The sequence below is a fragment of the Callorhinus ursinus genome, unplaced genomic scaffold, assembly GCF_003265705.2.
Source record: "Callorhinus ursinus isolate GAN/ISIS: 27379988/994484 unplaced genomic scaffold, GSC_fseal_2.0 scaffold23, whole genome shotgun sequence".
Classification (NCBI taxonomy): domain Eukaryota; kingdom Metazoa; phylum Chordata; class Mammalia; order Carnivora; family Otariidae; genus Callorhinus; species Callorhinus ursinus.
The window spans coordinates 20,171,582-20,194,375 of NW_027397085.1; the positions used below are offsets into that span (position 1 = coordinate 20,171,582).

At 42.1% G+C, this 22,794-nt stretch overlaps 1 protein-coding gene across 3 annotated transcripts in view; it reads left to right on the forward strand.

Moving 5' to 3' along the window:
* Positions 1 to 22,794, forward strand: part of PLPP1 (phospholipid phosphatase 1) — a 107,327-nt gene that overhangs the window by 81,394 nt on the left and 3,139 nt on the right. For all 3 annotated transcript variants that reach the window (XM_025892451.2, XM_025892452.2, XM_073905490.1), the window contains exon 4: positions 13,825 to 13,882. In XM_025892451.2, the coding sequence (XP_025748236.1) occupies positions 13,825 to 13,882 (58 nt within the window). The remainder of the gene's footprint in view (positions 1 to 13,824; positions 13,883 to 22,794) is intronic.

Here is a 22,794-nt window from a genome sequence, read left to right on the forward strand (position 1 = left end):
CTGAGCCGAAGGCAGACGCTTAACGACTGAGCCACCCAGGCACCCCAAAATATAATTTATTTTAAATGACATAAATGGGGTGCCTGGGTGGCTCAGTCGTTAAGCGTCTGCCTTCGGCTCAGGTCGTGATCCTGGGGTCCTGGGATCGAGTCCCACATCAGGCTCCCTGTTTGGCGGAAGCCTGCTTCTCCCTCACCCACTCCCCCTGCTTGTGTGCCCTCTCTCACTGTCTCTCTCCCTCTGTCAAATAAATAAAAATCTTAAAAAAAATAAATTAATGACATAAATGTGATTACATTTCCCACTCCATATATGTCCTATTATGTATGTCTTCCTAGTGTATCTAAATTGGCCAACATGTACTATAATACTCTGATGGTACTTTTGACTTAAGTACATGTAGGTTTTTTACCCATTACCCTTTAAAGTTTCTTCAGCCTTCCACATTTTCAGTGAGAAGATCTGTTGATAAGCTTTGGGGTTCTGAAATAAGAAGGAAAATCAAACCTAGAAATGAAATCTTAAGAAAACTTTGTATCTTCTGAGAAAAATGGAATTTCCATTGGTGTTTCCAGAATAAGTTAGTTGTTGCCACAGTTCCAGAGCTTTGTAACGTTGGTGCATAACTGTGGCTTTGCATTGCTGTTCTGTTGAGAAGCATAATTTCATTGGATTCAGGCTTTCCTATTGCTTTTCTCTTGAATTTTTAAGTCGGGATGCCAAAAATGCAAAAACATTTCAGTCTAGACATTGTCTGTAATATATTAGGATTATAGTGTAATCTCCTTTAATTTATTTATCTCCACAGGCTGCCCCCTGTACGTTTATTTTAATTATAAAATTATAATGCTTGACATTGGAGTGAAGGGAACATAAGCTCCCGAAATGAGTCATTTTTGTTGACTATAAATGAGTCAGAGTTACATCTTACATCTGTACTCTCTTACAATTTTGGCTTTTTCCCCATTCGTTTTCTTATTTTCTTATTTTCTTATTTCTTATTTTCTTCTGTTCCTCTTTCTGCCCTTCCAGCATATGTGTACACTCTTATGCTCTTGTATCACTGATGTCAGAGGACTTTTACCAGGCTTCATTTGTGGCCCTGGGTCCTAAATATAGAAGTGAGAATGTAAATGGACTATAGTGGCATACTTATTAATTGTAATATCCAGAGAGCTCCTCTTCATTGTTTAAAATTAATACCTGGGAATTTACTATAAATGAAAAGGGGCTATGTACTTGTAACTGTGGGACATCCAGCTGCCCTCACTTATGCCAATGAGAATAGCATTACTTGGTGAAAAAAAATTACTAATGAGCCCAGGCAGTTCGGACCTGTAGCACTCTGCCCAGGTAAAGATTCTCTTTAGAGACTCTTTAGACCAGTGGCTCTCAAACATTAGTTGTTCGTTAGAATCACCTAGAATCACCTGTGAAAACACAGATTTCAGTGTTTCCTCCTCAGGTGTTTAATTCAGGAAGTGGGTTGGGGGCTAAGAATATGCATTTCTAACACATTCCCAGATGCTCCTGCCTCTGTGCTTGATCTCAGGACCATACTTTGTGAACCAGTGCTTAAAATCCCCTGGATGATGGGAACACAACTTCACATGACATCTGTTATCTTAGGATGTTTGGCAGGGTGAATTTTAAGATTGTGCACAACTAGCTATGTTACCGAATGACCTATCACCACCACTAACTCAGGAGCCGAGCAGGTGAGCCCTGGTGCTCCTGGGGCCAATTGTTCTGTGCCAGGGAACCCCAAGGAGGCTGGACAAATCGGAAGCACAGCTCCTGGCTGGGTTTGCCAACACTGTTGTGGAACAAACTTGGATAAACTGGTTGTAAGAGAAGTCAGTAACTCAAGAGATGATGGTTTGGAAAAGAGAAAGGGAGAAATTTAGGGTGCTACCAGCAAGAAACTTGGTGGCAGTCTCAAGCTTTAACCACTGACCTCTCCACCAGCAAGATGGACACCTACTGTGTTACATGGAGAAGTTGGGGTGGAGTACATGCAGAGAGCAGGCAGGAAGTGCGTGATCATTGGTGGGAGTCAGTATGTGTTCAGCCCACGATCACGGGCAGGGAAGGGGACGTGTGGGATGTGGTCGTCTAGGCTTCCATTGCTATCCGGGCTTTTCTGGTCTGGCAGTTGGGACGTTCAGGTCTTCGCAAAATGGCTTTGTCAATGCCTCGAGGAAGTTTGATAAGAAATAAGCACAATGGGTTTTCATTGGAGCATCAGTTAAGCAGTCTTGCCTGTTTCTGGTTTTAACTCTTGGGGTCTATAGTTGAGCAAGACAGCTCGCTAACAGCTGCTCTGTTTGTGATACTAGAAACTTTTGTCTTTAGAAATTTACTTTTTTATTTTTTCTGGCTTTTATTTAAATTACATTTGCTTAAGGATCGACTCAGTGTTCCTGATCAGTTCTGAGCGATTGGTCTTTGGCTATATAAATCAGATATTTGGTATAAAGTTACTTCTTTTGGATTATGGCAGCTTTGTATTATTTAGATGATTAATTGTGATATGTTTGGTTGAATGTGAGAAATAATTTTCCTTTTGTCTTTTTTTAATGCAACCCCTATGCAGGTAAATAAAACTGAGTTTTGAGGGAGTTCCTTCTTTAATAGTGAAAACCCATTATAATTAGACTGACTAGCTGTGGGATTAAGTACCTGGCAAAACCTGAGAATCACAGCTTCAGCCTATCCATGAAGTTACTAAATTCAGCTACTATCTATTGCTGTTAAGTCCTAGTCGCTGTGGGAGTGACCTCCCAAAGTGTACATGTTGCTGTCGTGGTGCTTACTGAGCAGGGGCTGAGACATGTTGGGAGACTGTGTGTGTGATAGATACATGTCTTGAAGGAGTGAAGATGAAACCATGAAATCAGAGGGTGTTAATACTGCTTCTAGTAGAGGAAGCATTTTGGAGGATGAGTAAGGGTCGAATGTGTGAATTAGGATGGGGTGTGTCTCAGGGCTCAGCGAGCCGCAGCATAGGCAGGCAGCTAGGCTGGAGGCTTAGGGGGTACAGGCAATGTTTTACTAGCTTCAGTAGAACCAGTGTAATTTTCAGGGTTTTGTTTGTCACTTGTTTGTTAACTTATAAGACAATCTGGGGCATTTAAGGCTGAAGAAACTTCTTTGTTTAGAAATAAAAGTGAAGTTGCCCCACATAATACCTAAATAGCTGTACACATTCTTACACACACTTTTGATTTAGCCTGTGTTGCATTTATACATTCCATATAATTTTGTTTTAATGTGGAATAAAAGCAAAAGATTTTTTTCTCCCTTGAAATGTGACGTGTTGCCTGATTGTCTTTCCTGAATGCAGAATGAGTTGACTTGACATGTGGCTTTATTTTGGTCGAGGTGCACACTTGCAAAGACAAGATCCTTTCTTTACTTTCAGTGACTTCCTGCCACTACCTATTCGTAAATATATGTATATCGTAATTTATTTTAAAAACAAACAACCTTCCTCCACCCCGCCCCAACTAATTACACTCTAAGTTTAGACATTCGGCATTTCATGCCATCCCACAGCAGTGCTGTGCATTAAATGTTGATAGGCTACTAAATCACATGAACACGTCATCAGCTGATTACTTCATATTGATGCTTTGTACCTTCACCTTAGAACTCTTGAATTCCCCATTGCTAGCTCTGAAATACAAAAACAAAGTTGCGTAGATACATTAGTACTTTTTCCAGATAAAAATATAATGGATGGAGGGGCGGGCCCCTGGGTGGCTCACTCAGTTGGGTGTGTGCCTTTGGCTCAGGTCATGATGCCAGGGTGCTAGGATCAAGGCCCACATCAGGCTCCCTGCTCATCAGGGAGTCTGCTTCTCCCTCTGCCTCTCCCCCTTACTTGAGCTCTCTTTCCATCTCTCTCTCAAATAAATAAATAAAATCTAAAAAAAATATATAATCGAGTGGTGTTAAGCCTGGGTTTCCGTTCAGAATAAATGTGAACAGCATGCATTCAGTATTTTCGTTTAATTAGAAAATAAATATTTTTCTTGAGAGGTAGGATGTGTGTTGAATTTGTGAAAAGTAAAACCTGATGTATGAATTGTGTTGGTTCGTTATTCAGATCATTGAAATCTGTCTTTGTGTGTTTCTTTGTGTGTTTCAAACTCACAACCCTGAGATCAAGAGTCGCACGCTCTACTTGCTGAGCCAGCCAGGTGCCTGTGAGAATACTTTTAAAACTTAATTTGTTTTTTATTTACATCAGAATATATCTGTTACTTTATCATTATGGATATCATTTGTTCCACTAATCTGACTGCCTTTGATCATAATGTAAAAAAGGTTTCTGGACATTTTACACACATTATTGAAATGCTTGCCACATCTATTGGGAAGAGGCCTTAGGTAGTGCATGTTTAAGCTGACACACATTGATACTGCTCACAGTTTCTTACAGAAGGGTGAAAAGAGCAGGGGTATTAGATTGGACTTTATAATTCTCCTGAACTGTGATGATAAAGTCAGAATTTGTAACCACTGTAAGGGGAAAACACATCAGAGGTAAGATGTTAAAATCAGATAACTTATCTCATGTGGCTTGCTGTGTTTATTGGCATAGGCTTAGCTAAGTTTAGCATTTAATTATATGCTAACATTATTATGCAAAGGTAACATACGTCCTTAGTTTTATTTTATACATTTTTTATAGCTGTCAAAACACAAGATAGTTAAGGTATACTTCTTGTGGAGCCACTGAAGTGATACCCTGTTGTTGGTGCGGTGGCAGGGGAGTGGGGGGTAGGGGCGAAGGAGCAGAGGTGCATTTGTTTGTGACATTGAAAATATGAAAAGTGTAAGAATTTTACATTTTCTGGGATAACTGCATAAAAATTCATTTATCATTAAGACATTAGATTCTATTTGAGCTTAAAGAATGTATTGAGCACCTCCTGTATGCTCGATCAAATGGTGGTGGGTGTTAGGGATGCAAGATGAATTAAGATGGATCTCAGGGAGGTTGGGAGTTTATCAGCAATTTTTCTCTTGATTTGCTGTACCTTCTGAATTTTTCTGATGAGCATCTTATGTAATTAAACAAACCAAGAAACAAACAAACCTCAGACATTCCTGTTTATAAGTCTTGTACTCCTGCCCCTGTTTGGATGGAATGGAGGAAGGACGGACTACAACACATGATTTGCTTTGGAAGATGGATGCAGGGGTATATGTGTTCACTGAGCCCTGTACCTCTCTTTCCTTTTTGGAGAGGAGAGCACTTCAGCCTAGCTGTTTAAGAAGGGTTCCTGGGAGAAAACAGTGGCTGAAGTGACTCTTGTGTGGTAATTATCCAAGAAAGTTGGGAGGCTCATGTCAGGCACAGTGATGAAGAAACACAGCATGAAACATGGTGTATACTGGGAATTGTAAGTAGTTGGGTAGCAGGTGATGGTTCCAGAGTAGTTGGTGGGCCTTATGTAGGGTCTTTTACTCTAAGCTCAGCAGTGGACGAGTGAAGGTCGAAAGGTTGTCAAAGTGCGGTACCATGGCACTCTACTCGTCCTCTGGTAACATGAGCTCTGGTGACGTCATCTGCTCAAATCTGAAAGGAACCAAGAGTGACCTGCCTGGTCGGCTTCCTGTTTAATTTTATATGTGTGTGGGCTTTTGCCTTTTCTCTTGCCACTCTCCGTATTAGTATAATCGTACAGACTTGGACTGATGTCTTGAGCCTCGTCTCTCTTGACCCCGCTGGTAAAGAGTTAATGGTGATTTCATGATCTGCATCAGGGTAGGAAGTGGAGTGGACTGGCCAGATTTAGTAGGCTTTCTTGGCCTTTGTGTTGTCTTTTTGGGAGAGGGCTAAAAGTAGAGGTCTGGCAGTCTTGCCTCTGGCTAGCATTCCTGCCCCTTAAAAAACACCTTAGAAAGCGATTTTAGAACATTGTCTTCCTCCGGACTCACTCTGAATTTTACCCTTTAGCAAGGTAGTTTTCCTTTTTCAGTGTGTTTTAAAAGGAGGTGGGGGAGGGGCGCCTGGGTGGCTCAGTTGTTAAGCGTCTGCCTTCGGCTCAGGTCATGGTCCCAGGGTCCTGGGATCGAGCCCCGCATCATCGGGCTCCCTGCTCCGCGGGAGGCCTGCTTCTCCCTCTCCCACTCCCCCTGCTTGTGTTCCCTCTCTCGCTGTCGGATAAATAAAGTCTTTAAAAAAAATAAATAAATAAAAATAAAATAAAAGGAGGTGGGGGAGGTAGGAGGTAGGGTGTTTACTAGTTGCCAGCAGAGGAATGCCTCAGAGTTAAGTCCCTTGTGTAATCTACCAATTGCCCTTTGTTTCCTTTTTAACTCTTCGATAATGCCATGTTGGTGATTTGGAGTCTTTCTGCACCAAGTCATCAGTTTTTCCCTCATGCTGTAGGAAACCTGTGACCTCTCTTCTGGTTGGTGCACTTTCGTCCGTTTTACCCTTCTGTCAGTAACCTTTGTCACTCCCTGACCTCTGCTCGTCTGTCAGAGACACAGAGTTCCCCTGCTCAGGGTGTGTAGAACCTTTGTTCCCCAATCATCTGATTTTTCAAGGCACACCCAGTTTTACTTTCCTTTATCTCCGAGTTCTCAACAACTTCTCCTTTTTAGATTCCTTCTTTTCATATGAGTCTCCCATAAACAGACACATGAACATTTGTTTTTAATCATCAACTGGTTTATTTAAACAAGAGTTTAAAATACCCCGTACACATACCAGTTATGTCCCACTTCCCCCCCTTTTTTCATTTTCCACAGTCCTGCTCACTTCTCTCCTTTAAGTTTCAGGATGTGGTATCTACAGATACTAGATTATTTGGTGTATGAGTCATTGATATTAGTGGCTGTGAAGTGGTATTTGATGCATTAATATTAATGAATAAAATAGGATACTCAGATCTGTTTTATTTTAGTTAGGCATGTCACTTTTATATGTGAAGTGGCTAATTGACTCCACATAAATGCAGTGTAGCCTTAAATAGAAATATAGTAAAATCATAAAAATAATTTAAAGGAATATATGACAGGATTTTTGCTGCAAGTGAAATAATCTCTGAGTCTCTGGCTGGTTCAAGCAAATAAGATGAATTTATATTATCTTTGCTGTATTTTACTTAATTTTGTTTGGGATCATCTTATATTCTTTAGCCATTTATCACCTTCATCTTTATCTCTCTAACCCTCGGGAAGAGAGATACCCTGTGGTTCTTGTATATCTACACATTTCTGGAAATCTGATTTTCCCCCCTCCAAACACATGTATCAAAATCACATGTTTGTTGACCCGGTTACTTATAATAGTCACAGAGTTAATATACTGAATTTCAGTGGTATGGAATTATGTGCATATATTTTTATGGGAACACGACTTATGATATTTAAAAATACACACGAATGTCAAAACATTTCATTGAGAGATGGAAGAACAAGCTTCCCGGGCTTGTGTGGCCGCCGCTCGGGGCGTGAACGTGGAGGCAGGGAGCTGCGCGTGCCCTGAGCCGTGGCAGCCGGGCAGCTCTCGAGGCAACTGCTGTTCAGGGAGGGGTTTGGGCACTTGCGCATGCGTGCGTGTTTAGTGGAGAAGGGGTTTGTAGGAAATTCGTAGCAGGCATATCAGATAATTTGACTAGCATTTTTTATATTTTCGAATATGTATATAAGTATATAAAATCCCGGTAATAACATGTTTGTGTTTCCAATATTATCACTGTAAAATGTGAAAAAAAATTTTTTAACCCCGATGTGATACCTTTCCCCAGAGCTACTGTTAACAGTTTGTCCTGTCAGTCATTTTCTGTGTATTTTACAGTAAGTGTGAAGTTTTATGGTTTTATGTGGTTTAAATAAATGACATATTTTAAAATATGTCCTGGAGATAATTTTTTTGTCACTTCACATCGTTATTTAATTGATTTTAGCTAACTTATGGTATTCAGAAGAAGAGTGAGAGAACCATTGTCTTCAAGTTGCTTGCTAGCTGTGTAAACGTCTTTGTGCTCGTGCATGTTTCTCTAGGGTAGATGTCGCTAAGTGGAATTACTGGGTCAGAAAATACGGTGGGTTTACATAGAGATAGATATTGTCAAATCCCCTTTGAAAAGTATGCATTCCTTTTGGGGCGCCGGGGTGGCTCAGTCGGTTAAGCGTCTGCCTTCGGCTCAGGTCATGATCCCGGGGCCCTGGGATCGAGCCCCGCATCGGGCTCCCTGCTCTGCGGGAAGCCTCTCCCACTCCCCCTGCTTGTGTTGCCTCTCTTGCTGTGTCTCTGTCTCTGTCAATTAAGTAAATAAAACCTTTAAAAAAAAAAAAAAGGTATGCACTCCTATCAGCGCATTGTGGAAGTACCCATTTTCCCCAATCACTGCCTACTTGACTCGCCCTGGTATCTTAGATGTGAAATTTTTAAAAGACAATAGCCTGACAGCTCATTGCCTGAGCATTTTGCACAGCTATTGGTTGTAAAAATCCTTTTGAAACAAAGTAGGACTAATAACTGGGCAATTGTTCCTTTGTGCATTTGTTTGGGACATATTTTAACTTTCTCACAGGGTCATTCTGTGTTTAAAGGTTACCAAAGAAAGGAATTTTACCATGTCCTTCAAGTTAATTTGCTGTTGTGTAAACTTTGTAATCAGGAAATAACATTTGGAGAAAATGCTTCACATTGCAGCTTGACTTCCTTTTATTTTGGCCGTTAGAGTGTACAAAGGACAAATGAGTATTCTCTTAAAATGCTTATTTACACACTGCCGTTTGCCTCTTCACAGATGATCTAAGTGCATCCTCGCATATGAACTGCACACGTGTGGCCGTGCATGAGCTGTGACCCCGGGCATGGCAGGGTGCGCGCTGCCGCTGAGTCGGCCAGCCGTGCAGGGGCTGGGGGACCCTGGCCCAGTGGGAAAGAGCTGGGAAGACTGCAATTTGATCCTCAAAGCCATGGGACTTTGGAGCCAGTGAGTGAACCTCTGGAAGGTTCAGGGTCTTTCTATCTAAAATAGGATCGACAGCCCCCACCACGGGGATTTCTGTGAAGAGGGGAAGTACTGTGGATTAAATACCTGTGCACAGAAGGTATTTAGCTTGGAACTGTTAAGTCTTACGACAACTTTTCTGCCTTAAAATGCTCTAGGAGTCAATTTCAGGAAGATCTTAAGGGAAAGGAAGGAAGTTCTGAATTGCCCCAGAGTCAACTTTGCCATACCCAGTGAAGGTGGGAGAGTAATAATTAGAAACATTTGTGAGCGTTGATCACTTTAAAATGAAAAACAAACTGTTTTTTGCCAGACTATGTCTTCTAGTGAAGCAGTTGACTTGAGATAACATTTTATTAGTCCTAATTCTTTTATTTATTTATTTATTTATTTATTTTTAGGATTTTATTTGAGAGAAAGAGAGAGACTGTGCAAGCACGAGCAGGGACAGGGGCACAGGGAGAAGCAGGCTCCCCGCTGAGCAGGGAGCCCCACTTGGGCCTCAATCCCAGGACCCCAGGATCATGACCTGAGCTGAAGGCAGATGCTTAACTGGCTGAGCCACCCAGGTGCCCCTAGTCTTTTTTTTTTTTTTTTTGATTTTATTTGTTTATTTGAGAGAGAATGAGAGATTGAGAGCACGAGAGGGAAGAGGGTCAGAGGGAGAAGCAGACTCCCTGCTGAGCAGGGAGCCCGATGCGAGATTCAATCCCGGGACTCCAGGATCATGACCTGAGCCGAAGGCAGTCGCTTAACCAACTGAGCCACCCAGGCGCCCAGGTGCCCCTAGTCTTAATTCTTGTTTTAAAAAAGGCTGCCTTTATTTCTGGCAATATGGAGGATTAGAAATACTGATAGAGTTACATGTGCTAGGTAATATGCCGTGCACATGTTGGTATTATATATTAAAATATATATAAACACATATAAATAAATCTTTGTAAATAAATAGCCAAGCTGATGAGAGAGTAAAGGAATTTTCATCATGTTGGGATTCGTTAATTCTGTTGATCTGATGTGTACCTGAAAGTATGTGCCAATTCCTGGTAGCCTAGAGCCTCAGTTTTAATGGGGCTCTGATCATGAGGCTGATGCAGAGTAGACAGAGGGGAGACTCAAGGATAATTTAAGGGCTCCCAAAGGGCAACATCTTCCTGGCGGGGGAGGGGGCTGCTGTCAGAAAGAATTCTTAACTACAGGACCATAGTCACATTGTTTAGTGCCAGAATTCATACTATATATGTGGGGCTTTAAAAAACAATTTTTTTAAAGTGGATTGGTAGTGAACCCAGCAGGAGAGAACACCCATCTTTGCTGGAAGAACTCTTTTTAAACCAAGACCTCTAAGATTCCCCACAGATAGAGTGTCAAGGACCTGAGTTCATATTCTCCTATGAATGAACATACATAGAAACAAGCTACCCTAAGTGAGAGTCAGGAGATACAACCAACTACATAAGCTCTCAAAGGTTGCAGATAGTAGAATTACCATATAGAATATAAAAGTTAATATATCTACTGTGTAGAAATAGAGACCGAGAATATAATGAAGGATGAACAGGATCAAAATTGACCATAGGTTGGAAAAAGGACCAAAGAGATCTTTTATAAATGATACATATGTAATTTAAATAAAAAAATAGACTTGACAAAGGACTTTAGACACTGTGAAAGTGAGAGCTGAAATGGAAGCTAGACAAAGATCTAAAGTACAAAAGAAAGGTTAAGAGATACATAAGGATGAAAATGTCAAACATGTTGAATCTGAATCTCAGAAAAAGCGAGTAGGATGGTGGATATATAACAAAGTTGTGATGGCTGAGACCTGTTCAAAATTGGTGAAGTATATAAATGGGAAGCCAACGAATACTAAATCAGATAAATAAGGAGACACGCCTACTAGATATGTGATCGTGAGACTGCAGAACATTGAAGACCTTGCTGGTGGAGGGGGAGGGTAATTACAGAGAACTGACAGGTAACCTAGAAAGGAAAGGCAGACAAATGGCTTCTGTTTTAATAGCAAATGTAGAAGCCAGAAGATAGTCAAATGATACCCTCAAAGTGATGAGGGAAAAAAAGCATTAACCTACAGTTCTATATTCAGGAAAACCATCATTCAAGACTGAATGCAAAGTAGGTATTTCAAACTAAAAGAATAGCTGAAGGGATAACTGTTTTGTGCCATTTAACTCTGGGGAGTGGGGAGCAGGAAAGAAAATCCAAGGGCAGGGCAAGAGCAGTGAGATCTTTAGGAGGTTGTGACTTAACCTCACCACGAGTCCCATAAGACTTAGTAAATGCCATTTAAAAACTTAAGAAAGACTTTAGGTGAGTTGCTTTCTTCTGATGACTGATAAAGGTTAGATTTGGCTGTCTTTGCAGTTTGTAAGGCTGAACATTTATGTAGATGTTGGAAAACGGAGATGGAAGAATGCTGGATTGAGGAGTGGGAACGCACGGGCACTGGCGGGGGTGGTGGTGAAGGCTGTGACAGTAGGGTGCAGGCCAAGTAGCTCTCCCAGGAGAAAGGGAGGTCCTGGCTGGCAAATAAAACAAGAATCTTAAATCTACCACTTGGAGGAGAATGCTGTCCACAGTGAGTTACCTTGTCAGACTCACCTATTGCTCAGTGTCATAGGTCATACCTGAGTTAGTGAAATAGCTGCATTTCGGAATATATTTGATCTCTGTAAATATTCTTTCTGGAAAGACTTTCCTAAGCTTTGATGGGAAGCTGGTGCAAATTGTTTATCTATCTACAGTCATGAGAGGGGCTCTCCTGAAGTGAGGTGGTGGTCTAGGATTGGGTTGAAATCTAAGAATGGGGTGACATTCTGAGGCCAGGACCAAAATCATAAGTACTTCAGTGAGGTTACTGTGATGAAAACAATCTGCATTTTGACTACCTTTGGGATTGTATTTTACTTTTACTATTACTATGTTTTAAAGAATTTAAGTAATCTCTACACCCAACGTGGGGCTTGAATTTATAACCCCTCGATCAAGTCACATGCTCCACCACCTGAGCCAGCCAGGCACCCCTACTTTTGGGATTTTTATCAAACTACTCATACAATTATTTGTTCATTTATGAGTTTCAGACATAATAAAGAGCTGTATCTCCTAGAGATTCCGATAAAGAGATGTGTATGGAATATGAAAATAACTTGAAGTTGTATTTTGGTGTTTTATTCTGTTTTAATAGTGGTAAAAGTCCATATTAGCATGATTTGATCACTTACTGAGAGCAGACTTAGAGACTCAGAGAGTGAGGTCAAATAGAGTTCTCCCTTTATGTGTCTTAATCCCTGTTTGTTGAAGTCAGAGGTTATTCTTTGGCTGATTCTGTACTGAATAAAATACCTCTTTATGGATTTGGAATAAAAAACTGAAACCATTTTGTTTTCACCTAGTGACATCAGCCTGTGACTGAATCAGAACTGTGTAAAACTGTTAGGTAGGTTTGGAATTTACAATTTTGTGGCACTGTGTATGGTGACTACTCTGAAGATGAAGTCTTAGTGAAACTTTGAACTTGCTCAGCTTTGAGAACATTTCCTTGATCATGGTCATGTTGGCTTGGTGGGATTTGACAGTTCTTGAAATTGGCTTTTATTAACTTGTAGGTTCTTCAGTGTAACTTACTGAAACATAAAATGTATAGAACTCTGCTCTAATTATCTAAAGGAAGGTCTTGTATTGATCTATTCTCCACAGCCAAACAGTTGGTGAGGCTAAAAGTGATTTCTTTTTCTTGTTTTACATAGATTAAATCCACAGTACTTATCAAGTTTAATGATGTAATTCCTAGCTGGTACTAGACATGAGAATATTCATTTTCTTAGAGATGTATCTGATTATGAAAAAGACTATCATAATTCTTGCTAGATCATCATCAGTACATGCTTAAAAAATCTCCACTCCCACCTCCCCTCAGTTGCCAAGCATACACAGATGACTTTCTGATCTGTGTTTTAATTTCACCTCTCTGAATCCAGGTAACCAAATTCCTTTTGAATCAAGCAGGGTGTAATAAAGTAAAATACTTAGAAGCCTTCCCTTCTGAGTTTTGTTCATATTCATGGGCAGGAGAAGCATTCTCATTATTTACTTGATGCATCCTTTGCATGGAGTTACTATTACTGGATTGAATGTTCTTGCCTTTTCTGCTTACAGACGGCCAGCACTCTGTAAGCAGAACCCAGATCATGGATATTAGTAAGCTTCTCCCTTTTCCAGAAGGAGCCATAAAATTAAGTCTTGCAAGCATTCTGTCATTTTGGGTGGGAAGATGATACTCACATGTCGATAGAATATAATACTGAAAAGTGTGGATTCATCTGGTATGGACTCTCAGTGCACAGTTTTAAAATAAAGGTCAAACAAAAACCCTTTCATCTGGTGGGAAATCTAAGGCAGGATGTGTGCCTGTTTAAAAGGCTAAAATACCACTTCTAATTTTTTAAAATTGATTTTCTTTTTGAAGAAGTAGTCAACTTCTGAGTGTTCTGAAGGAGGTATTACTAGCACTCCAGGGCAAACCTTACAGGTAGAAAATAAAACTTAAATCATGGTCCTTTAAGTTCACGTGTCATGAAGTCCGACCATTTATATACCGGTAAGTTGTGGCTTGACGAACATTACTTCAAGAAATGTCCGTGGCACATTTGTTCCCTGCTGGAAGTCTCAGTCATAGGACACGCCTTCCCTACTCTTGTAATTCGTCAAGGTGAGGGGGGAGAGGGGTCTGCTCCGAGGCAGTAAGATTTAGGACGTCAAGACAGTTGTCCGCCTCGAGAAAAGAAAATTGACCTTTGTCTTCTTTCTCTTCTAGATTGTCTTTTTACTCGGGCCACTCTTCGTTCTCCATGTACTGCATGCTCTTCGTGGCAGTAAGTACTCAGCTTCCGTTTCTGGTGGGTGAGGTGCTGCGTGCAGTCCTGCAGCTCCCGTGTTCAGCCTCAGTGTCCCCTCCCGGGCAGCCACCTCCAGCATCCTTGTGAGCTCATTTTCTGCGGCTCAGAGAAGGGGCCCCCGTGCTTCTGCCACAGCCTGTTACGGCTGTAGGGGAGGCCTGGCCCGGCATGCGGGCATACTTGCGGAGCGGGCGGCGACTTGGGAACCTTCCGGGCAGTAGGGGGCCTTCCCCGGTGCAGTAGGGGTTTCCTGCCAGTGGTAGGAACCTGACCGTCAAGCTGCCAGCCTGGCGCTCGGAGGCAGGTGACGTGTGCCCTTGCTTCGGGATGTGTTTTCTGCAACATACCAACAGCCTCTGTGTCAGCACCGCGGGTCCCTGCTCTGGAGACCTAGGCCGGGGTGGCCACTGCTGGGCGATGGCCGGACCCTACCTGGGAGCCCTGGGCCTTAGGAGCTCGGGGGTCCCTTTCCTCTGGGGGAGCTGCTGGCTTTAGGGGTGGAGCTTTGATTCGTGGATGTGAAGGCAGCTGTTGTTGCTCCTTGAGTAGGTTGTGTTTTCCTTCCACTTTCTGAAATACTTGATTGACTGCTTTCCGTGGGACCAGAAAGGTTTCGGCTTCTGGGAGAACCAGTCGCCGCTTCGGGACTTAGCATCTCTCCAGTTGGCAGGTGCACTTCTAACTGTTAACCCAGACAGCCGCGTGCCAGTTGGCACTTGCAGCATACACAGTGGACAGTGAAGAGGTAGAACATATTTGCGTCCACAGTTCGCAGCTCTAGAGATGAGTGTTTATCCAGAGTCACTTAAGGAAGACCAGGCTTTAGGGCATATCCAGTAGTCTTTAAAGGTCAGCTCCGTGGACTTACTTTTTATAATGTTCTCACTCTCCTATCTCTGTGTGTCTCTCTTTCTCTATAAAATTAACAAAATTTGTTGGAAAAGAAGAGAGGGGGAAGAGATCTCTACCCTAAATGATCAGCTACAATTTTCATCTTAATTTTATGAGTGGATTTTTATATGGTTGTGTTCTGTGTGAATTTGCCATTTGCTCTTTTTTTCCCCTTTCCTTGGTCACAGTAAGTGCTCTTGAGTATTTAATGCTTACATTATAAGTCCAGGATATGTAATATTAAGAGTAGACTGCTGGGAGTTAATTTGGTCTCATTTGGAGACATTTTAATATCAATTCTTACCAGAATCCTGCTTTCACTTGAAAAACCAAGTTTGAGAAGTCAAAAGAATGTAAAAATTACAGATGATGTGCTATGCAAAATTCAAACCCACAATTTCAAAACCATTACAATTGAGCTAATTTTTGGCTTCTTCGCCATTTTTGGAAACATAAGTCTTTTGTCTTAGGTGAATTTAATTTTGTGAGGAAGCAACGGTACCAATTTAGCAGAATTTGGGGCTTGGCTTCCTTTTTAAAATACACACCCAAATGTTTCTGAAAATGTGCCATGGGGAATGTGATTTATTTGAAGGGAGGAACAAGAAATACTCTTCCAATATCCTCTGTTCATTTATCTTATTAGGAAAAGTTAGCATTCTTTCTAAAAGGCGCCACCATATATTTTTTTCAAATAGGGCATGGTGGGAGGGTGTGTGCTATGGTGAGCGCTGTGTACTGTGTAAGACTGACGAATCACAGACCTGTACCCCTGAAACAAATCATACATTATATGGTAATAATAAAATTTAAAAAATTTTAAAAATAAAAAATAAATTGGGCATGGGGACCGGGAGAGATGAAGGCTAGAGCCATTAGTATCCTGAGAAACCTTCCCAAAGTAGAAGTCCATGCCTGCACCGATGGCTTTTCAGTGTTTGCACGTGTTTTATATGCCCCCAGCCAGACCTCGCCATTGCGGCTTCTGGGCTTTGTCCGTCCCTCACCTGTGTGTCAGTGTCTTTAAGTCCTTAAGGAGAGAGACTCAAGAATCTGAGGTTGATACTGATGATTTGCATTTAAACTACTTAATTGTTGACTCCTGATAATCCTCATGAAGTAGGAGAAGAGGGATGGTTGCCACCCTTTTATAAAGTTGGGGAAATAGGGCCTTGGAAGGCTGTTGAGGTCTGTCAGCTCTCTAGTGGTCTCTTGTTCATCAGGTTCCCTTGCTTTGCTGATAGACCGCTTGATCTGAACCCTAGTCCAGTTATTTTAAAGGTTAGGAGACGACACATGACTTTTACCAACTTTTTTTTTTTCTAAAGATTTTATTGATCTGACAGAGAACACAAGCAGGGGGAGTGGCAGCGGGAGAGGGAGAAGCAGGCCTCTCGCTGAGCAGGGAGCCCAACGCAGGGCTCAATCCCAGGACCCCAGGACCATGACCCGAGCCCAAGGCAGACGCTTAACGACTGAGCCACCCAGGTGCCCCCCCCCCGTTTTTAATTGCAAAGAATGTTCTCAGACTTATCTTATTCCATATCCTGTAATTTACAGTTCATGTTTGCTCCTTGGACCCTTCTCAAAATGTCTGTACATTCAAATATAAACTTTCACTGAGGGCTCTTTTGTAAAATATGTGAAACTACTGTATAGAGGATGAGATTAATAAATAGAGGGCCTCACTGGTAAGCCTGCTCTGTGGACACCTGGGAGTGTATGAGGAGGTAAGGATCTAAGCAGAGGGAAAATTACCTTGATTGTAGTTTGGTAACACGTCAGTATGAGCTCGTAAAGTTATAATGAAAAGTTCAGATAAATAGATTTGTCATAGACCAAGGCCTTTCTGGAGAGGAAAGCTGGTCAGAGCAACCAGGCACTGCACTTCAGGGACTCTAAGTGGTGGAAATATTTACTTGATGTGGATGTAGGCTCCAGCTTTTATTTCAGCCCCTGAACACACAGATGTCTCCCTGCTTTCCAGCTCTCACATTTATATACAACATTTAACCAACCCCACGTCCTCTGCCAATTCCTTAGGCAGTGACTCATCTTATTTCCCTAGGCATCTTGGCATCGTGGGTCAGTCAGATTTGGGTGGAGATGTACAGTCATTTAAATTCGGAGGACAGTTTTTGATAGCTAAAACTTCCGTCAAGAACTCCTGACACCCAGAAACTAACTTTAAAAAGTCTCTCTTAAAGAAAATATCCTGACCATTGTTCTCCTCTGGCAGGCAGCCCAGCCCTGCACTCGACAGTGGCAGGGCAGCACCCATGGATACCACCTAGGCTGGCGGGAGCATACGGCAGGGCTTCTTTGCACATAGCTAGTTCAAGTGCTTAGGGATGCCCACTGAACTTGGCCAAGTGCCAAAGAATCCAAACTTACTTCACTGTCCAGAAAAGGAAGCATGTTATGAGACCGTTCTTTTTTCACTACATATATATATGGAATGTACTGGAATAGACAGATACTGAAGGAAACACGTTTCCCAGCACTGTACTGTGGAGCCTGAAATCTGATTGTGTTTCTGCTAAGAAATTCCTGGATTAATAGCTACCGTGGAGGGGCCCAAGCACCTTAGTGTCTGTGCTTCAGCTATACCCCCTTCCCTGCAACAGGATGTATCTGGGTCTCACCCCCTCCTGTTGGGATAGTGCTCTTTGATACCACCCACTTCTCTCAAGATTTGTACAATCCCTTCCCCCACACTCACCCTGTAGTACCTACGGTTGGTGATATTTCAGGAAGATGGTTTCCGAAGTGTGACTTAATGCCGGGCACTGGGCAGGTGAACAGAGCCCAGGAACTACAGGAATCCTGTCTAATTGTAACGTGGTATTCTACATTTAAATTTAGAAACTCTGTGAATCCTAAAGATGGTGAAATTGAAGCCTAAAGACTAAACAGAGGTCAGCCTTAGGGTGTTCTCCTGGCCAGATCTGTCATGAAGTGGAGGCAGAATAATGTATTGCCTGGCTCAGTTTTAGAGGCTGTGTTTCAAAATACGTAGAGCAAGGAATATTTCTTTGTGTTGAACATGCTACTGTTGGTCTAGTTCAGGAGTTGGCAGATGATTTCAGTAAAAGGTCAGATCATAGGCTTTGTAGGCCACAATACAGTCTCCGTTGCATGTTCTTTTTTTTTAAAAATAGTCTTTTAAAATGTGAAAACCATTCTTAGCTTGCAAACCCCGACTCAACTTTAAAATGGGGGGAAAAAAACCCTTATTTTAAGAATAGATTATTAAAAAACTCTGTGAGACAACAGCATTTTGTAGTTAAGTGTTACAGGATCAAGGAAAGGCAAAATAAAAATAAACCAGCCTCACAAAATATTTTTGTCAGCAATCAGATTTTAAAAGTGAGAAGTTAGACCCTTTAATGGAAGCTAATTTTTTTTTTCCAGAAATTTTAGGCAAAAAAGGCTATATAGTCTACCCTTTGGTGATAGTAAGATAATGAAATACCTAAATAGTGTCAATCGACATTTGATTTCCTTATTTAAAAAAGCCATATATGTAATAGTTTACAAAAAACACCGTGTATATCTTTGCATTTTTTTTCCAATGTGACCCCATGCATTGAAAAGTCCTGTTTATTTTGACCAGGTCTGTGTGTTCCCTACAAAACTATCATGAGGCTCTTCACAAAGAGATTCAGTGCTGGATTCTTTCTGGATTAGGAGGAAGGCCTCTCTGCACTTGTCAGGGAAGCATTTGCTGCCTGCACGGTGGAGCGTCTTCCTCCAATCCCCTCTGCCTTTGACTCTCTGGTTATTTTGAGCAAATCGATTTTCTGACCTTGTTGCCTTAAGGAATAAGAAATGGCCTTTATGAATCTCTAGTAATAGCTAAGAAGCTTTTATTTCTTTAAAGAATACTGGACATAGTAACTTATTTCCATTCCATTTTCAATAGGTTTTACTTTGCTAAGGGACTGAACACTTTTTTTTTTTTTAAGAGACTGAACACTTTACCCTACACTGAGCAGTTAGGAGTTTCCTGACCAGAAGCACTATGTGGAAGAGTGGCTCAGGGCCTACCCTTGCTCAGTTTGCTCTTGTTGGAAGGAAGAACTACATGTGGAACCTTCCTTTTCACAAGGGCCAGTAGTGATGCCTGGTTTTAGTGAGGACATTCCTGGAGGATACTGGTGGATCAGACTATTTTTTGCTTTCTAAATCTGGGTTATGCACAATCATTGGTTGTATCTGATTTGCCCTGAGCTCTTGCTCTGATACACTGGTCAGGAAAATAATAGTTCCCTTGCTGGAGAGACAGTGAGAAATTGAGATAGGCCTCATTGTGGTTTCCTTTTGAGGCCTTGAGGTTAATTTCCTCTGCAAGTTCTACCCTGTGGTAGATGTCTATCCTGCCTCTTGAATAGATGAAAGAAAAAGTGGGCAGGGAGCAGTGTAAAGGTTGGTGAAGTAGATGATGTATCTTTGTTTTTCCGGCTAACTTTATTCAGTTTGTGCCTCCTGGAACCCCACATGCCTCTTGCCTTTTCCTGTGACAGCAGGGATGACACTAGTGATAGGCTCAGTTGTTCCTTTCACAAACCTGTTTTCTTTGCCTCCAGGGAGTACCTCAGTGACCAGCTGCAGGTTGGTCCATTCTGCCTTTTCTACCCTTTCTCTTGTTTCTAGTTGGGAACTTTCTGCTTCGGAGCTTCTTTCACCAGAAGGTTGGATGTTAGGATCAGGAGGGATCCAGATGCTAGAATTTCTTACTAGGCAGTACTCTTGTCCCCCACTAGTGGACCCAAATCCCCATGGGGCAGGTCAGTTGAGGCCAAACTGAAGCATGCTCAGAGAAGAATCTTAAAATGGGCCTGAGAGCAGTGACAGAGATGGGTTGATGAACCATTTTTGGCCTCGGGTAGGGGTTCACACCTTGTACTGTACATATAAGTCATGGAAGTAAATCCCATGCCCAGTGCCAAAACGCTCTTGTAACGGGGCCTTCAGTGGACGTTTAGTGTGTTTGTTCTCATGGGATTTAATTTTTTTTTTCTCACAGTGTGAACCCCAGTGTATAAATACTATTTTCCTTCTCAACTGAAACTTACTTTTTTTTTAAAGTAAAACTCATCATTCAAGTCACAGAAATCCAAATTAGGAACAAAATGGGATTTTGACTCAACACAGAGGTGGCTGGTAATTGGGATTTTATCTTTTGGTTGTAAGCAACTGACTTAGATCTCCCAGAGGGGGGAAAAAAATTTTTTTTTTTAAGATTTATTTATTAGAGAAAGCGTGTGCACGTGAGCAGGGGGAGGGGCAGAGGGAGAGGGAGACAAGCGGGCTCCCTGCAATGTGGGGTTCAATCCCAGAACCCTGAAATCGTGAGCTGAGCCGCAATCAAGAGTCAGACCCTTAACAGACTTGAGCCACCCAGGCGCCCCCAAAACGGTTTATAGTAAAGACCTGGATGGGCTAGAACTAGCATACCACCAGGAACTGAATTTGCTTCACCTGTCTCACGGGCCGCCTGGCTTCTTGGTGTGGCCGCCACTCTGCCCCATTCTTTGATCTCTCATGGCCTGCTGTCCTTGCCTCACCATAGCTTTTGCTTTCTCCTTCGTTTGCAAGTAGCCTATCCTGTATCCTTTAGGTGCTCTTTCTAGACCTTCTGAAAAAAAGAGAACCCGTTCATCCTTCTGCAAATTTCAGAGGGAGAATACGGCCCAGCAGATCTCGGGGTCAGGGACTGTCAGAGGTCATTTCAGTGCCCTCTCTGAAGAGAAGGCAGAGTGGTGTGGTCCGGATGGGGCTCCCTCTTCAACTGTGTCTCTGGAGGGATGGTTCCACCCAGGAGGGTAATTTGTAAGTCACTGACACTGCCACTGAGTCTGTCCCGTACTGTGCACAATGCTGGATGTAGAGTTCCTCAGTTCTGAATTTTAAGAGATAAGCAGTGGACTTCCTTACTTGAATGTGCTCGGTGCGTACGTGATTAACAAACACACGTGTGGGGAGAGGGGAGTCTGCAAAGGCAGGGTCTTACAGAGCCTTTTATTATAAGCTTTAGCATTAAAGCAGGAGCTCTGTCCCTAAATCTAGTACTAGTACAACAGTGGTGAGAGCTTCCAACAGTTTCTCTGAGGCAGTTACGAACATGTACTTCCCTCAGCAGTCTTGTGTTTAAAGGTACATACTGTCCTCTTTCCTCTAAAAGGACAAGGAATAGAATAAAAAATGATAAACCCACAAAATCAAAAAATGGAAAAGGAGACAACAGGCAAGAGGTAATGATTTTGGGAAGCAGTTATAAATGAGTGGTAGAGGAAGTCAAATCTCTAGTGCCTCCAGAGGGTGAGATATTAGAAAATCTGCACTGCGGGACCCAAGAAAAGCTTAACACTGTCTGCTTTGTTGAAGTCGCTGATGTAGGAAAGACTTCTGGCTGGCAGCATGGGAGGACAGTTGTCCCCGTCTGGAGTTGTGGGCGTATCAGCTGTGGAACTCAAGTGATCCAAGGGCCAAGAAACTCAGTATGTTTAGCTCCGTGGGGTCTACTGAAATGGAGGCGTCCTCGCAGCCATGAACAGGGCTGTAGCTAGGTGATGCCTGGCCTTCCCTCAGCTACACTGAGGAAACAGAGCAGGCGAAAAGGAAGCGCATCACTTAGCCAGCCTCACCCCGAGCAGCGGAACTGTTCTGTGACGGCAGCCTGCATACACGCTACGGCCATTAGTCATCAGAGCCAGAGCCTGGAGGGGAGGGTAAGGTTAGGTGTAGAACCACAATGGGGGGCTTCCTAGTACCCCCGGTCTGGGTGAAATCATCTCTGAGTCACCAGAGAAGGGGGTAACATCGATACTTTGGTAGATGTGTAAGGAGAAACTAGCTACTTAGAGGGGTGAAGGTTTCACCTAAAGTACATAGAAGCTTGAGTACTAATCCATAAGTGAATGTTAATTAGGGGCAAGCTACCTAGAACTAAAGTGAGGGTCTTTGGAAGGAAAATACTGTTAGGATTTTAGAAGCCGAAGTGAGGAAGGACCTTCAAAATCCTGAATTTTCTTTGGGTTGGAAGCACAAACTAGGACTAAGCGTAAATCCATTTTAGAGTTGGTATTGTTTTTTTCTTGCTATGTCCTTAACAGAGGTAGGTGCAGTTCTTCCTAAGGTGCATTCATGTAAGTATTTATAATTCATAGGTATGTATTTTTATAGTCTGAAGAACCCATGCCTTTAACAGTTATATGAAAAGGCAGTTATATAATCAAAAGAGGGACAGCTGAACTTTTGGGGAGTAACATCCAAAACTTGGCTTCAGCCCCAGGCAAGGTACTGTTCTCCTTAAAATGAGTAGAACATTTCCAATGAAGGTAAAACTAGCGAGGGGACCATTACTGGCATGGTTGTGTTACCTAACTGGCTTCAGTTGCCAGATGCAAACTTTGCTTCAACCAGAACCAACTATCTTCCCAACTCCAGAATCTTGAGGCAAGCCTCTTACTGTTTACATTTTTGTAGCTTCAACAACAAAGAAAAAAGGAAAGGAGGGGGTCTGCAGAAAGCCAGGAGTACTTTAACCAGCTAATGACTGCAATTCAATTGAACTGGTATGCTCTTTTACAATTAGATGTTTCTACTGTAAAATACTCGATAAAATTAGTCTCTGAGTTTTTGCTGAGAACTGAATGCTTGCTCACAGCAGTGCGCAAGGAACTGGGAATGGATCTGTTTCAAGTAGGCAGTGTCTATGGGCACAGCCACATAAATTGTTTTCTGAGGAATGCATTTAATTACATGTATGAGTCACAAATTAACAAACAGAACTTTTAAAATAGATTTTAAAAGCATATTCTTATTAGACAGAAATAAGGCAAAAATTGTTGCTGAAAGGAAGTGACAGGAAAACTATCGAAACCCTTCTACATCACAGTCTTTAGGGATGCACCCAAGTCAGGGGCAGGCTGACACAGAAAAGGGGATCTTCTCAAGTCTGAGGAGTGTAGGGAAAAGTCATGGAACTTAAA